Source organism: Nasonia vitripennis, chromosome 2, assembly GCF_009193385.2.
Source record: "Nasonia vitripennis strain AsymCx chromosome 2, Nvit_psr_1.1, whole genome shotgun sequence".
In the NCBI taxonomy this organism is placed as follows: domain Eukaryota; kingdom Metazoa; phylum Arthropoda; class Insecta; order Hymenoptera; family Pteromalidae; genus Nasonia; species Nasonia vitripennis.
Genome location: NC_045758.1, coordinates 1,129,716 through 1,143,388, shown reverse-complemented (window position 1 = coordinate 1,143,388; position 13,673 = coordinate 1,129,716). Strand labels below are relative to the sequence as shown.

At 37.1% G+C, this 13,673-nt stretch overlaps 3 protein-coding genes and 1 long non-coding RNA gene across 6 annotated transcripts; 2 read left to right on the top strand and 2 right to left on the bottom strand.

Moving 5' to 3' along the window:
- Positions 1 to 116: 116 nt before the first annotated feature.
- Positions 117 to 2,801, bottom strand: LOC100677947. Its single transcript, XR_513085.4, has 3 exons — positions 2,335 to 2,801; positions 1,277 to 2,245; positions 117 to 1,173 (listed from the first exon to the last, which is right to left on the bottom strand). It is a non-coding gene; the product is annotated as an uncharacterized LOC100677947 (long non-coding RNA).
- Positions 2,802 to 3,188: 387 nt separating this feature from the next.
- Positions 3,189 to 5,879, top strand: LOC100677913 (60S ribosomal protein L5). Its single transcript, XM_003423981.5, has 6 exons — positions 3,189 to 3,359; positions 4,086 to 4,271; positions 4,348 to 4,482; positions 4,687 to 4,889; positions 5,135 to 5,312; positions 5,541 to 5,879. Exons 1-6 carry the CDS (start codon positions 3,357 to 3,359, stop codon positions 5,727 to 5,729), a joined length of 894 nt encoding a protein of 297 aa, XP_003424029.1. The 5' UTR covers positions 3,189 to 3,356; the 3' UTR covers positions 5,730 to 5,879.
- A 140-nt stretch (positions 5,880 to 6,019) lies between these two features.
- LOC100679686 (protein PFC0760c-like) lies at positions 6,020 to 11,023 on the top strand. Of its 3 annotated transcripts, none has more exons than XM_032597424.1 (17): positions 6,020 to 6,316; positions 6,385 to 6,510; positions 6,573 to 6,781; positions 6,850 to 7,080; positions 7,154 to 7,317; positions 7,413 to 7,609; positions 7,677 to 8,166; positions 8,239 to 8,502; positions 8,550 to 8,784; positions 8,851 to 9,009; positions 9,079 to 9,203; positions 9,286 to 9,462; positions 9,535 to 9,791; positions 9,858 to 10,093; positions 10,176 to 10,323; positions 10,396 to 10,562; positions 10,640 to 11,023. In XM_032597424.1, the coding sequence occupies exons 4-17, from the start codon at positions 6,853 to 6,855 to the stop codon at positions 10,730 to 10,732; spliced, it is 2,940 nt and encodes a 979-aa protein (XP_032453315.1). In that variant the 5' UTR covers positions 6,020 to 6,316; positions 6,385 to 6,510; positions 6,573 to 6,781; positions 6,850 to 6,852; the 3' UTR covers positions 10,733 to 11,023. The 3 variants fall into 3 exon arrangements, with proteins under 3 accessions (XP_032453315.1, XP_032453314.1, XP_003424047.2); XM_032597423.1 differs by having other exon boundaries at positions 6,378 to 6,510; XM_003423999.5 differs by having other exon boundaries at positions 6,175 to 6,316; positions 6,378 to 6,510; positions 8,565 to 8,784; positions 10,640 to 10,813.
- PMPCA (mitochondrial-processing peptidase subunit alpha) lies at positions 10,553 to 13,632 on the bottom strand. Its single transcript, NM_001170902.1, is given in 10 exon segments — positions 10,553 to 11,205; positions 11,291 to 11,423; positions 11,502 to 11,667; positions 11,730 to 11,938; positions 12,006 to 12,293; positions 12,371 to 12,463; positions 12,544 to 12,729; positions 12,806 to 12,885; positions 12,956 to 13,200; positions 13,461 to 13,632. Coding segments are annotated over 10 exon segments (1,629 nt in total). The 5' UTR covers positions 13,511 to 13,632; the 3' UTR covers positions 10,553 to 11,026.
- Between the last annotated feature and the right edge of the window lie 41 nt (positions 13,633 to 13,673).

Here is a 13,673-nt window from a genome sequence, read left to right as displayed (position 1 = left end):
ACTTTGAAGTATCTTTTTCTTCAGGATCCCGTTGACGCATGATGTCTAGCTCACTTCCACTTCCACATCTATAGGTATAAATGGTGTGGTGGCCCCTTGAATGAAAAAATACGCTATACGAATTCTTTACTATATTTTTGTTATCGATACAAATAAAATTCGATTATTATTACTTTTCATCCATAAAAACCTTTTGCATCCACATTTATTGAATTTATTTAGCAGTAGAAAATGTGAAATGCTGTTTATTTTTTCTTTAAGGATACTGCTACAGATTTATGTATTGTAAGCATACTTTTTGAGACGCGCGTACAATGTTTTCTTTCTTTCTTTCTGTTGTATTTCTGTGTAATATTTTGTATTGATTGGTTTATTTTTTATTTTTGGCAGAAACGCGTAGATTGGTCAGAGGCCGCCACTATACTGCAGTCAACTTACTTCGTCTTCGAATAAATTCCGAACCGTCGTGATGATGGTGATATAGGGCATATGTAAATAAAGTTTAAAACTTTCAGTGGTGTCGGCTATGACGCTCAGCCGTCTGAACCACGATGGCTCTTTACAATTTTTTTTAATTCGCGTTCTTTACAGTCAACTGTGTAACGAGCCACTTTCTCCACGAACATCCAAGGCAAATTATAATGAACAGCTTCGTTGATCACTGTCTTCTTCATACGCAGTGGAGAATACTTCGAGATCGAACATCCTGAATGTTTTTTCGAATTCGCCGTTGCGCAGAAGCGGCGAATTTCGTCAAGAGATCGAACATTGTGCAGGTATGGATTAACCCTCATGGATTTTATCTTACATATGTGACTGATGCAGTCATGATAACAGGCCCATAGCAGCGGATACCGCTCGATAATCTTTTCGTCTTTCAATTCGATCGACGGGTGCGGCAGGCAAGCTTTTCTCAGCGCCAGGGTTTGGAGCGTCAGGCTAATGCTTCAATCTTCTTTAACTGATCTTTTGTGAAAGCGAGCATATCGGATGAGTGTAGCGAGAGCCGTCTTGACGAATATATCCATGCCTACGGACTAAAGTATTTCGATGTTCTTCCTATTGTCTTTCGTGGAAAAAAAACAATGCTTGTCGCAGGCTTCGTGCAATGCGGTGCTACCGTTACTCATCTTGTGCATTCACGTTCGCGCCGTAGTCCAAAAATAGCTCTACCTGTGAAATTAACAAACAACACGGAAGATTGAAATTTATATCATATTCGAATTGAATTTAATTGAATCTCGCGTGGTGTAGGAAAAATTGATATTTTACATACCAATTCATTGTTCCCATTGAAGGCAGCCTCGTGCAGCGGCTGCAGTTTTAAACTATATGTGTTCTGTCGTGGAGCGGCGAGGCGTCCTTCTCGAGCAAGACTCTGGCCACTAGATGGGCGTGTTTCACAGGTGCATTTGATAAGTAGTGCAAGGCGTTATGTCCATTATAATTTCTAACTGTAACAACGGCTCCGTATTTAATTATAACAACGGCACAATTTTTTCAGCTTTGGCGCTATAGCAAACTGCCTTGAGCAGAGGTGGAAATTTGGAAGCGCCGGTGGTAGTAACGACGGCTCCTTTTTTTCAAGAAGCAGCTCTTGGCGACCCGGACTCGGTTTTGCCGCATCGCAATATCTATAGGACGGTTTCATTGTCGGAGTTCGGAACTTGCAAGTCAGCGCGATGCTCCGTTACCAGACCAATGAATCGTACGTTCCACATGGAGGGGTACATCAGCACCGCCAGCTGAAGAATGGTCCATTCCGTCAATTTCCAATCATGTTCACGATGAAAGCAGCGCTCGTTGACGTCGGCACCTGAGCGTACGAGCAGTTCGGCTGAAGTTCGATAATAGCCCAATAATGCGATCCACAGGAGCGAGAGTCGTTCTTCTCGTCGGGTTTTTCTCCGGTATTAGTTTGCTTATGGAATCTTGATCTTCAAGAAGTTCCTTTGTCCTGATCGCTGTTGAGACTGCAGCGCTCGCGGAAGATCTCGCTGAGAGCTTGATGCAGCGTATGATCATAGCTTTTGACGCCTTTGTCCCGATACGGTTCTGAGTTTGTATGTCTTGCAAAGTAATCCCCATTCAATAATTTGAAGTAGTAGTACATGCTGGGCCTTCGCAATCTTCGCATCTTGGTATGGCTTGGAACTTGTAAGGGCGAGGGATAATATATGGAATCTGCCGCTGCTGAGAAGAGACTTGTAATATGGTGTCCGGTAGCTATAGACAATGGCCTGGGCTAAATAAAAATAAATAAAGTTATCAATACTTATTGTCGAAATATCAAAATTTATTAGAATAAACGCGCGGCGCGCGAGAGGATATTACTATCGGTAAATCGGTACCGTGTTCCGTGCGCTCGCGCTCTTCGAGATCATAAGGGTAGTCGGACTTCTATACTTCTCTAACTACTCCGTGATTTAAGTAAAGCGGAGAAGACGCCAAGCCGAGATAAATAACATAAAATGTTGCATTGATCAACATTCACGCGCACAAATTTATAAAAATCTTCATGATTATTTATTTTAAAATAATGAAAAATGGTGTGATAAGCACCAAAATCAAGTCTAATCTCATGCTACAAATGAGGTTCAAACCTCCACCTTCTATGCCTTTTATTTTTTATTTTCTAAATCTTCAAAAGCAGTACTGCGTTTAACGCATTTGCACACACTATTTTATGTTTTATCTTCGTATGAAAACGTTCTCAACTATTTAATAAAAAAGTAATCACCTATTTAAAAAGTAAACATCACACGAGGGAATACCTATTCGAGATCGTTGATCGTTCATTGGGTATTACGTATACGTAGAAGTGCAACTATACTCTGCTCTCGAAAGAGCGCAAGCGCGCGGAACACAGTCACACACAGCGCATCAGTGTGGAAAACTTATTTTTTAATACTGAAATAACTTTAACTCGAGCTCTTATGCCTTAAGCTCAAGCTTTATGAACAAACAAATATTGAAGCTTTCGTTCTCTTGATATGCAACTTTTATAAACGTCACTTGAGCAAGTGGTCGAGCGAGCTAATCAACCCTGCGGAATTTTATGAGAGTACCCGCGGGAATAATCTACGACTATGCTCCCTTTTGTCGCATAATGTAATATTAATTTCTCTTTTTGTAAGTAAGCCTATATTCAAATCATAGCGCCGTCCGCCAACCGCTGCGAAGAGAAACCGGAAGTACCGTCAATACGCCCTCTCGCGGTTAAGCCTTGGCCGAAGCTTGTCCGCGAGGGAGCGCATGCGTTTGCTGGCAACGATGAGCGAGGAAGGTTCCTTTTGCGCGAGAGCCGCGCGGCCGAAGGTTCACCCGTTGCGGCGTCTTCGGATTTTTCGGCAATCATGGTACGTCGGCGCTCGACGCCAAAAATACACCAAGCAACAGTCGTGCTAATATTCACACCGCGATTTGAAGCGATTTTCCGGAAAAATACCTCGGCGATGTTGCCGATGTTTAAAGATTCGCGAGGAACGTTCGGGACGGCCGACTTGGCCGTCTGCCGCTCGAGTTTCGGATACTTGTGCGTTTACTTGTCTTGTGGAGGGTAATTCGAGGTTTGTTGGTACCGAATAAGTCTAGGGTGGTTTAATTTTCTAGTGCGCGTTTTTTATTTGTTGCTAACAAGAAATTCTTTGACTTTGTTTACACGTGAGGATCGGCTTGGAGGTTAGGTCCGTCCACGTTGCACTTGTGTCGATCAAATTATTGTTTTTGTCAAGTTCTTTTGCTGTCGTAAAATTTCGTGCTATCGTTAAGTAAATATTATCAATATTTTTATAAAGTACTGCGAAGAGTAGAGTTATTTTTCAAGTCTCGTAATGGAGTCTTAACACAAGTTCCAGACGTCGAGTTACTTTTAATTTGTACAGAGAAAATCGCTTCATTACGAATCATACACTATAATTATTATTGCCAAATGATGATCCACTCAGCTCGCTTTGATACATAACTGAAGAAAAAACAATTGTTCCCTAATTCACTTATATCTGAATGGCAATAATAGTTACCACATAGTATGTCTAATCTGCTAAGAACTTTACTAATCTAGATCTATTTGATATTTTTTACAGGGTTTCGTTAAGGTAGTGAAGAATAAGCAGTACTTCAAAAGGTACCAGGTTAAATTCAAGAGGCGTCGTGAGGGAAAAACTGACTACTATGCCCGAAAACGCCTGACCATCCAAGACAAGAACAAGTACAACACCCCCAAGTACAGGTTGATTGTTCGTTTGTCCAACAAGGACATCACCTGCCAGGTAAGAAGATATTTGGAATCAATATTTAAGAACTGACTTGTTTTTCGATTTCTAACCCAGAATTTGGCTTCAACAGGTTGCATACTCCAGAATTGAGGGTGACAAGATTGCATGCGCTGCATACAGTCATGAACTCCCAAGATATGGAATCAAAGTTGGTCTTACCAACTACGCAGCTGCCTACTGTACTGGACTTCTCCTTGCCAGAAGGGTAATTATCAATGAAATTGAATTAATCATTTATTAATTATTATAAAATTGCTGAATGATGATCCACTCAGCTCGCTATGATACATAACTGAAGAAAAAACAATTGTTCCCTAATGTTTTTATTACCTGAACAGCAAAATATAAACTTTTTTTTAATTATTGTTAGTGAAATTCACTTTCTAATGTATAAACATTCTTATTACAGCTTCTCAAGAAGTTGGGTCTTGATAAACTGTACACCGGCGTGACTGAAGTCACTGGTGATGAGTACAACGTTGAGGAGCTTGACAAAGGCCCTGGTGCTTTCAAGTGCTACTTGGACACTGGTCTCATGCGTACCACCACTGGTGCCAGAATCTTTGGTGCCATGAAGGGTGCTGTCGATGGTGGTCTTAACATCCCTCACAGGTAAAACTCGTTTGTTTTGAGATACTAAGTAAATTAACTAAATTAAGTTTTTATGATGAACAATTGACACATGCGCGTCATCTGAGCCACCATAATGTCTTCGCTTATATTTGTGTTTTACAAATATAGGAGGGAGCTTTATACCGGCACTACAAGATTATAAAGTGTCTCTGACTTAAAAGAAAAAAAAAACGATTTTTTTAACATTTTCGACAAATTTCTACATCATATTTTTAACCTTTCAGCTTGAAGAGATTCCCGGGTTACGACAATGAGTCTAAGAGCCTAAACGCTGATGTCCACCGTCAACACATTTTCGCCCAGCACGTCGCCAACTACATGAAGACTTTGGAAGAGGAAGACGATGATGCCTTCAAGCGCCAGTTCTCGCAATACATTAAGAACGGAATCACCGCTGATAACGTAAGTTTCGATCTACTTAAAACACGTCCAACTAAATTGCTGTATTAACGTATGAAGTTATGTAGCGTCGCAGTTGGACAACAGAAAAACGATTACTTATGCAAATCGTAGAATTTCAGTTCTACAATCTTAGTTTTCGTGACATTTTAATAAAGAAAAGTCATATTGTTATATGAAATGTGAGAACGTGTTAGTAAACGTTTATTATTATTATTATTATTATTACAGATCGAAAGCATGTACAAGAAGGCCCACGAAGCGATTCGCGCCAATCCCGAGCTACAGAAGGTCGAGAAGAAGGAACAAGCCAAGAAGAAGAGATGGAACCGCGCCAAGCTCACCCTTTCCGAGCGCAAGAACCGCGTCGAGCAAAAGAAAGCCTCCTTCCTCAAGACCCTCGAAGGAGCCGATGCATAAGCATTTCCACCTGTCTCTTATACTTGTATCCAGCAGTCTTTACGTGTCGATTCGTGTATTCGTTATTTACTGCCTCGATCCAATGTATTTTATAAATGTAACATGGGTGCATCAGTATAAGAGTAATAAAATATTATGCATTGACCACTATTTTGTTATAGTTTAAGGAATCCTGATTTATTAAATTATGAAATTATTTCTATAATTTAAGACCTTGTTCTTATTAAAATAATTTATTCTTTTCGACAAATGAATAAGAGGATTTTTTTTTACGAATGAGTTCAATGCAATCTACAACTTCTTAAAATTGATTTTTTACTTTCGATCAAACGTCTTATATTGACCAACAAGTCTAAGTTATTAAAGAAGAGCATTCCAACTAATTGAATAATATTATGACTCCAAACTCATGAAATGAATAAAGCAGCAAATCATTAAGGGTTCATTTTATTTTTTGTTTTTATTTATAAGTAGAGGTTATTTCATCCAATTACTCAGTCATTTATTGAACAAAAAAGGAAAAATCATCAGCTCAAATGTCCGATTTAGAGCATTTCAGTCTCAATTTTAGCAACGCAAATGAAAATGTGAATAGCTTGACAGTTTTAATTTTCTATTTCTTTACTGAACCATGACAATATATTCTAGCCTTTAGACCAGCAAAATTCATGTCAAGTTCTGATTCAATCTTCTGGATCAAAGTGTCGCACCCGCCGGGCTAAAAAAGAGCAAGAGTATTTACATGAAATTTGGAGTGTTCAACAAGTGCCAATTGACTTTGGTAACGCATGGCGCAGTTGTTGATTTTGAAACCATTAGAACCATAAATTGATGAAATTTCAGGTGGAATTTCGAAATCTTCAGCAGTTGTTGAAAAAGTTTTAGAATCAAGAAAAGCTGATCACGATGTTGCGCTTGAGAGCTTGGAGAAGGAGTTGGATAGATTGCACGAGAAATGTAAAACAGAAGTCGACGATCTTAATAAGAATTTGCAAATTGAAATCGAAAAATATCATGCAAATATTGAAGATGAGAAGAATGATTTCTGCAGCGTAATATTGATTGAACATTTTATTCAAACAAATTCAAGAAATATGTACACCTTTACGTATTTTTTTAGCTGATGGGCTGCACGAATGACGAAAAGTACGAAGATCTGAGAGACAAAATTGAATCTGTAATGGAAAAAGAGCGAACAGCTATCGATAGACTATTTGAACTCGTACAACGAGTTGAATTTAGAAAACGCAGCGAAGCGACTCAAATCATCAAAAAATACCATCTTATTTTGAGAAAGTTATTTTATTTACAAAAAGACGCACTGCGCAAATTGATGGAACATAAAATATTGGTAATGTAATTGGCTGATAAATAATAGGATGGTTACGAATTCAAAGTTCATTAAATTCATATTTTAAAATCAGGAATATAATCGCATGGCTATAGAGAATCATAAAAAGTACGAAGAGCTAAAATTAAACTTATATTCATCCGCCGACACATACAAACAAAATTTTTATCTTTGGATGAAAAAAATGAAGGAAGACAAAAATGCCACTTGTCGGCAAAGTGCTCTAAACGAGTTTTAGTAAGTTTTTTTTAGAGAATATATTCTGCATCATACAGCTCTTGTAGAATATAGAATAAACTTAATATTACAAAGTGTATTGATTTAAAATTTAGCACCGAATACGATAATTTACAAAATGCTGGAGCAGTATACTTCAAAACTATAGAAGGCAAATCGGCCCTATGCCGACTGAAAAGTCGAAAAAGCATAATTTCTGAAACGATCGCACAATGGGATATGACGGTACCTTACTCGGCATCGAGATTCGAGGAACATTCTAATCAAATTAATTCGATAATATCTTCAACTGGTACAAGAACTGCCGAATAAAATTTTTATTCATTAAAATAGGATAATGCGAATGCTATTAATTTCAGATGCGACTGTAACATCTTTCATAAAATCATACCAATTCTACATGTCGAGACATCTCGGTAGACTCTCGAACAAAATTGAAAAATTACAAGCAACATTGGGCGACGACAGTGAAATTGCAGCAGATCAAGAAAGTGAAGCGACTCAAAAGATTTACGATGGAGCGAAAGAACAAATCGAACGCTTCGTCGCCGAGTCTGAGGAGACTTGGAACCAAATTTTGAACAAACTACGAGATACAGCTGTGAAAACCTTTAAGCTTTTTCAGGACTTTGGTTCCCCGTGGGATGTTCAGGCTACCAATTATTCCAAGCTCCAAATTACTACCATCGAGCAATTAAAAAACAGAGCCGCCAAAAGTGAATCGGCGCATCTTGATCTGCAAGAAAAGATCAATGCCGAAATCGTTAAGCTGAGAGAAGAAGAGAGCGTTTCAAAATTGGAGAAGAGGCTAGCGCAAGTTTTAGCGCTTTTGGATAGAAAAATTGAAAAGTATGCAAATTTGTTTCGTGTGTACATGATAAATTTTCACCATTTATTTTGCAATTCAATGATTTTTCTTAGATACAAGCACGATTTTGAAGAAGACTGTAAAATCATCAGAAAATGCAAAGAGACCGTGAAGAAAGAGCTCAGTGGTATGCAGAACAAGATCGATACGTTTCTTCAAGCTAACAAGCCTGTGGAGATCAGCGAAAATGTCAGCTTATCTTCTTATCAGTCAGCAGAGGATCATTGCTTTTGTCAATTGAGTTTAGAGGATATCATTTCACACGAGTTGCAGCTCATAGAAAAACAGATCGATGCCTTCGAGTTTTGGAGGGCGACGTCAGTAAAAAAATATGAGCAGATTGCAAAATTACTCTATTATACAGCGGTTTTATTTTTAGGATATTGAAAAATATGGCTTCGTACCGATCTTTCATGGAAAAAGAGATACTCGAAATTGTAGATACTTGGCAGGAAGAGTTGATACTCGAAGGGTCGCAATTCGTGGACGAAAATTTGAAAACCGTTGAACAGTTAGGCGAAGATATTCGTACAGAGGCATATACCGTTCGATTGAATGAGTTGACGAGTCATCAACAGAACATAGAGAGGCATAAAAAGGTGAGGTATTGCGGGGTGAATTGTTTATAAATGATACCTTCTAGTAATCTATGGCAATATTTTTAGCTGATAACTAGATTATTGAATGAATCTTCAAAGTGCACTGATAGCTTCTTGGATTTTAATGAAGTTATCGGTGATTATAAATCTGAAGCCTTACAAATGATAGAGGAATACGGACCAAAAACGAAACATAGCAGTCAAGTACAATGTTTGAAAAATATGGTATGGCTGGTTTTTTACTAAGAGGTTTCTTAATTTACTTAAACATTCATTTGCCATATATTTTACAAGTTGAGAACGCTGAAAGAAGATTATAAAAAGAAAATTGATCAAATAGTAAATTGCAACATAGATAGACTGATGAAAAAGATTTCTTTGATAAAGATGTCTAATGAATCTTTCCTCGATGCAATAATGTAAATAAAACTGACTATAATTAAATCAAGTGATTGAAATGTGTCTTATCCTATTAGAATCTTATATAATTACTTCAAATAGACTGTTTGCTGACGGTGGAAATTTCGATACAGAAGAATTGAATTTAGCGAGGAAAGAAATCGATGCATTGTTAAAAGCCATACAGATAGACGAATCAAATAATCGCTCAAAGATAAAGAAAATTGCGGATCAAGTTAACTCTCAAATTGACGACGTTGAAAAAGTCAACTCTGACAGGTTTGGATCTCTTTACATTTTTTGTTTTTAACGATGCAATATAAGATAAATAATTCCGATTTTTTAAAACAGTTTGAGCATTACCTTGAACAAGTTAAGATTACAAGAGAATATCAATAACGCTATCACGAAATGTGAATATGTGGTGAGCATTAGAAGAAAGCACTTCAGAGAAAAGAATAAAGAAATAATAGAAATGATCGTGGCCTTTATAACGAAATGTCAAAATAGATTATCTGCGGACGATCTCATTTTGGACTTGACCAAATTGGCTCAAACCTCGCAAAAACACGTACACTTTATAAAAGGACCTTTTCCAAATATTGATAGTAAGGATAAATGTCAAAAAATAACTTTTAAGTTATCGAGATTTTAATCTTAAGATCCATTTTCAGTACCAAAAATTTTCAACTACAATAGCGTACCATTTAATAGTAATAATAACGATAATAATAATAATAATGGCGCAACAACTCGGCGACACTCTAAAAGAAGAAAATCATCGATCAAACCAATGATAAATCAACAAAATAACCAGACACAAAATGATCAGTACGATTCAAACAATTTTGCATCTGTTATTGCAAAATTAATTAAAGATACCTTGAGTGTCATTGACGAAAAAGCAGTGGTAAAAATTACACTTTGATAAAAACAATGAATGATGTTATATTGCATTCTAATTTATAGCACCGAAATAATTTTTACAACAGGAATATTATACTTTACTGAAAAATAAACGCGAGCATCAGTATTTTCCCGATAATAACGAAGGCTGTGAAGACTGCATAAATAATACTCTGCAACGACTAAATTCCGTTTTCGAAACCACCTTCAATTTTTGGATAACAGAAATAAATGGTTTGTGTGTTTTCGTTACCAAATACTTTCTAATATAAATTGAGTAACATGCCCAAACCTTTATTTTTTTAGATTTCTTAAACTTTTTTAAATCCGTTGAGATACCTTCTTTAGATTACTATTTGAACAGCGAATATACGCCCGATAAAAAAGAATCAAGCGAAACTTTAAATACAGAAGTTAGTAATCCAAACAAAGCGATAAGCATAAAAATTGACGAAAATTTTGTGGAATTTCAAGTAAATTCTGCTTTGTTATTTGTTGAATTTGAAAAGTAGTTATTACAATTATGAAACAATATATATAATTTTTACAGGATATACTCCAAGGGATGTTAAATCTACTCCAGTCAAAAAGTATGAATAGTGAATGTGAAAAGGCAGCGGATGACAAGGAGAGCTCAAATTAAAGAACAATTTTATTAAATTAAGTATGTAAATTTACTAATGCTACAAAGTCAAAATAAAACAAATACCTCTGCAATAAAAAAGTAAGTCTTCCACGCGACTGTTACACAACTCGCACGACATTCTCCTCTTTATCAGCAGACATAAGAGAAGATAACAGACAGAATTGAAATTGACAGAATTAAATTTTTATGTATGAACTAGCGCGTTACGGTCACTTTCACGGTTTATTGTTTAACGACGAAATACTTTTGGAAAAATATTTTAAGAACTTTGCGGCGCGCTGCCGCGAGCTGTCAACGAAAAAGCGATAGTCTGCTGCGAGAGCCAGGCAGGAGACCCTGGGCGTCGAGTAGACCGGCTTGAATGTCCGTGATCGATGGCACGTGTCGAACCTCGCCTCGAGCTGCCACGCTTGGCGGGGATTTCAGGAGGCGGCGCGCTACCCTGATTATATCGTCCTTGGTTGTATTTTCTACAATTAAATGTCAATTTTTGTATTTAATTCGATTCTATAATTTGTTGGTGTGGGGAATGAAAAAAAGGATAAGACTAAGTACCAATCGCTTGAATGAAGAACTCTGGGCGCTTTCTTTCACCAGTGGCTAGAACCTGTCTACCCATATCTTCAAAAACTACTGGTCTCTGTTCCAGATTCATTAGCAACATCGACTGCAGTTGTTTCTTTGCTCTCTGGAAAGACATAATATAATTAATGATTTACTCCTGCGTTTTTCAACAGTATTTCACGACTATTGATTTACTAGTTACCGCTAATTCACTGTCTGATAAAGCTCCGGTCATCGCCACCATTTCGTGAACAATTACTTCGGCCATTTCTCTCACATGAGATGGGGTTGAGGACGCGTGAATGCAGAAGATTCCGCTGTCCGCATAGGCATGATTGTATGCAGTGGCGCTGTAGAGCCAGTGATATCTAAAAACAAAGTTAATTAAATATATTTGTGCATTTGATCAGTCAAACGATTTTTTACTTACCTGTTCAAAACATTTGTGTACAATCTCGTGTACATGCCCTTGCCAGGTCCACCTGCGCTAAAACTACCTCCACCACCCATCATCATATTGAGAACGCACATAGGTACGAAATCGGGATCTTGATGAGAACATCCTTCTAAACCTATAACGATGTGCGATAATTCGGGTAAACCGCTGGGTCCCGCGTACACTGGAACGTTGCATTCTTCCTGTAATATGAACAAAGTTAGTAAAACAACATCTAACTTCGGAACTCTTGACAATGAATTCACTTACCAGAATGTAACCACCAGTATACTGTGCAATTGATTCATCAACAAAATTTTTTGATCTGTCGGATATGATGAGACTAGAGTCCTCTTCCCAAATTGGTTTTTGGTCCACAAAATATTTTTCAACTGCTTCAACCAAACGCTTGTGTTCCACACCAACACCAGCAACAACCATACGTTTTGGGGTATGATGATGCTTCAAATAAGTGAATAGAATTTTTCTATCTATTTTGTTAATATTTCCCTCTGGACAGATTTTTGGTAATCCTAAGGTATTGTCCCTGTAAGCTGCCTATAAACACAAAATAATAAGATCATTTATAATTTAGTTGTAAAATATATGCAAAGATAATTTTGTAAACTTCATACCGCATGAATCATGTCCATTAGCAAGGGTTCCTGTTCAGGTCTTGTTAAAAGGGTTTCCAGTTCAAACTGAATAATTTGTCTACAGATGTTAACCTGCAATAAAATAAAAAAAAAATAATAATAAATAATATTGAATAATACTGAATGAACTAAGTGAATCAGATATAACATACCTCTTCTTCAGTTATTCTGGGCCTGAAGACAATATCTCCCAAAACTTCTGTGACTTTATCAAGTCCATGGCGTTCTGCAGATGCCGCATAGACAAATGTATCACGGGAAGCTTGGCAATCACAAATTCCTCCATGCTTTTCTAGTGCCAGCATAATATCATCCCTGTCTTGAAATGATTTTGTTGACTAGAAACAAAATAATTATTTACTTTTCAAATCAAATGCATAGTTAAAGTTAAACAACATTTTTTAGGGAACTTACACCAAAGGCTAGTTTTTCCAAAAAGTGAGATATACCACTTGGGTAAGCTACCTCATACCGAGAGCCAGAATCGATCAGCACTAAAGAAAATAGCAAATTATAGCTAGCAAAATAATGTAACCATTGAAAATCAGTTTCCAATCAGCTTACCTCCTACTGTGAAAAATTGGCCAAAACGATTTTCAGATGCTACCCGTAAGCCATTTGATAGTGTCGTGATTTCTGTAACTTGTTTGCCTTCCTTGGCATTTGAATATATAGGTGTAGGGAGACCAGGAATTGGCTCTGACAATGGAGGAAACGAAGTTACAGAGGCTTTAGACAATTCTGGAGTTTTTATCGTTGTTGCAAATCCATATTTTTGGAGTACATGGTGATACTTTGTTTGCGTTGCACTGCAATAAGACCATAAATTTACAATTAATTCGAGTAACAAGAATCTTGCGTGATGCAACACCACATTTCCCTCAAAATAATAATGGTTTAAGAAATAGCTGTAAACTTGAAACCTCTAGAGGCAAATAAAGCTCTTATTTCACCAAATTTATCGTTGACAACAAAAAGTTTATTTTAAAACTGACTTTGTAAAAAAAAATAAATATAGGTTATGTCGCGGAAAAAGTGCTATTTCTAATTGTCTACAGAGTATACGTACCTATTTTTCAAGGCCGCAACAAGCGGCAACTGAGAGGTCCTCACCAACATTTTCTATTTTACAAAGACACTGTTTATTTATTTACACGACCGTTTCATTTAAACGAAATTTTTTGTGGCGGCTTCACAGGGACGAACAACATGGGAGGGACAGAAAACTTTGTTATCGACTCGAGCACATTGACCAATACTTATAAGTATAAACTTAGCAATC

Coding starts and splice junctions, on each gene's coding strand:
- LOC100677913 (XM_003423981.5), top strand. Junction 4,890..5,134: donor GGTCTTAACATCCCTCACAG/GTAAAACTCGTT, acceptor TTAACCTTTCAG/CTTGAAGAGATTCCCGGGTT. Junction 5,313..5,540: donor ACGGAATCACCGCTGATAAC/GTAAGTTTCGAT, acceptor TTATTATTACAG/ATCGAAAGCATGTACAAGAA.
- LOC100679686 (XM_032597423.1), top strand. CDS start 6,266: ATGTCCGATTTAGAGCATTTCAGTCTCAATTTTAGCAACGCAAATGAA. Junction 6,511..6,572: donor ACAAGTGCCAATTGACTTTG/GTAACGCATGGC, acceptor ATGAAATTTCAG/GTGGAATTTCGAAATCTTCA. Junction 8,785..8,850: donor ACATAGAGAGGCATAAAAAG/GTGAGGTATTGC, acceptor CAATATTTTTAG/CTGATAACTAGATTATTGAA.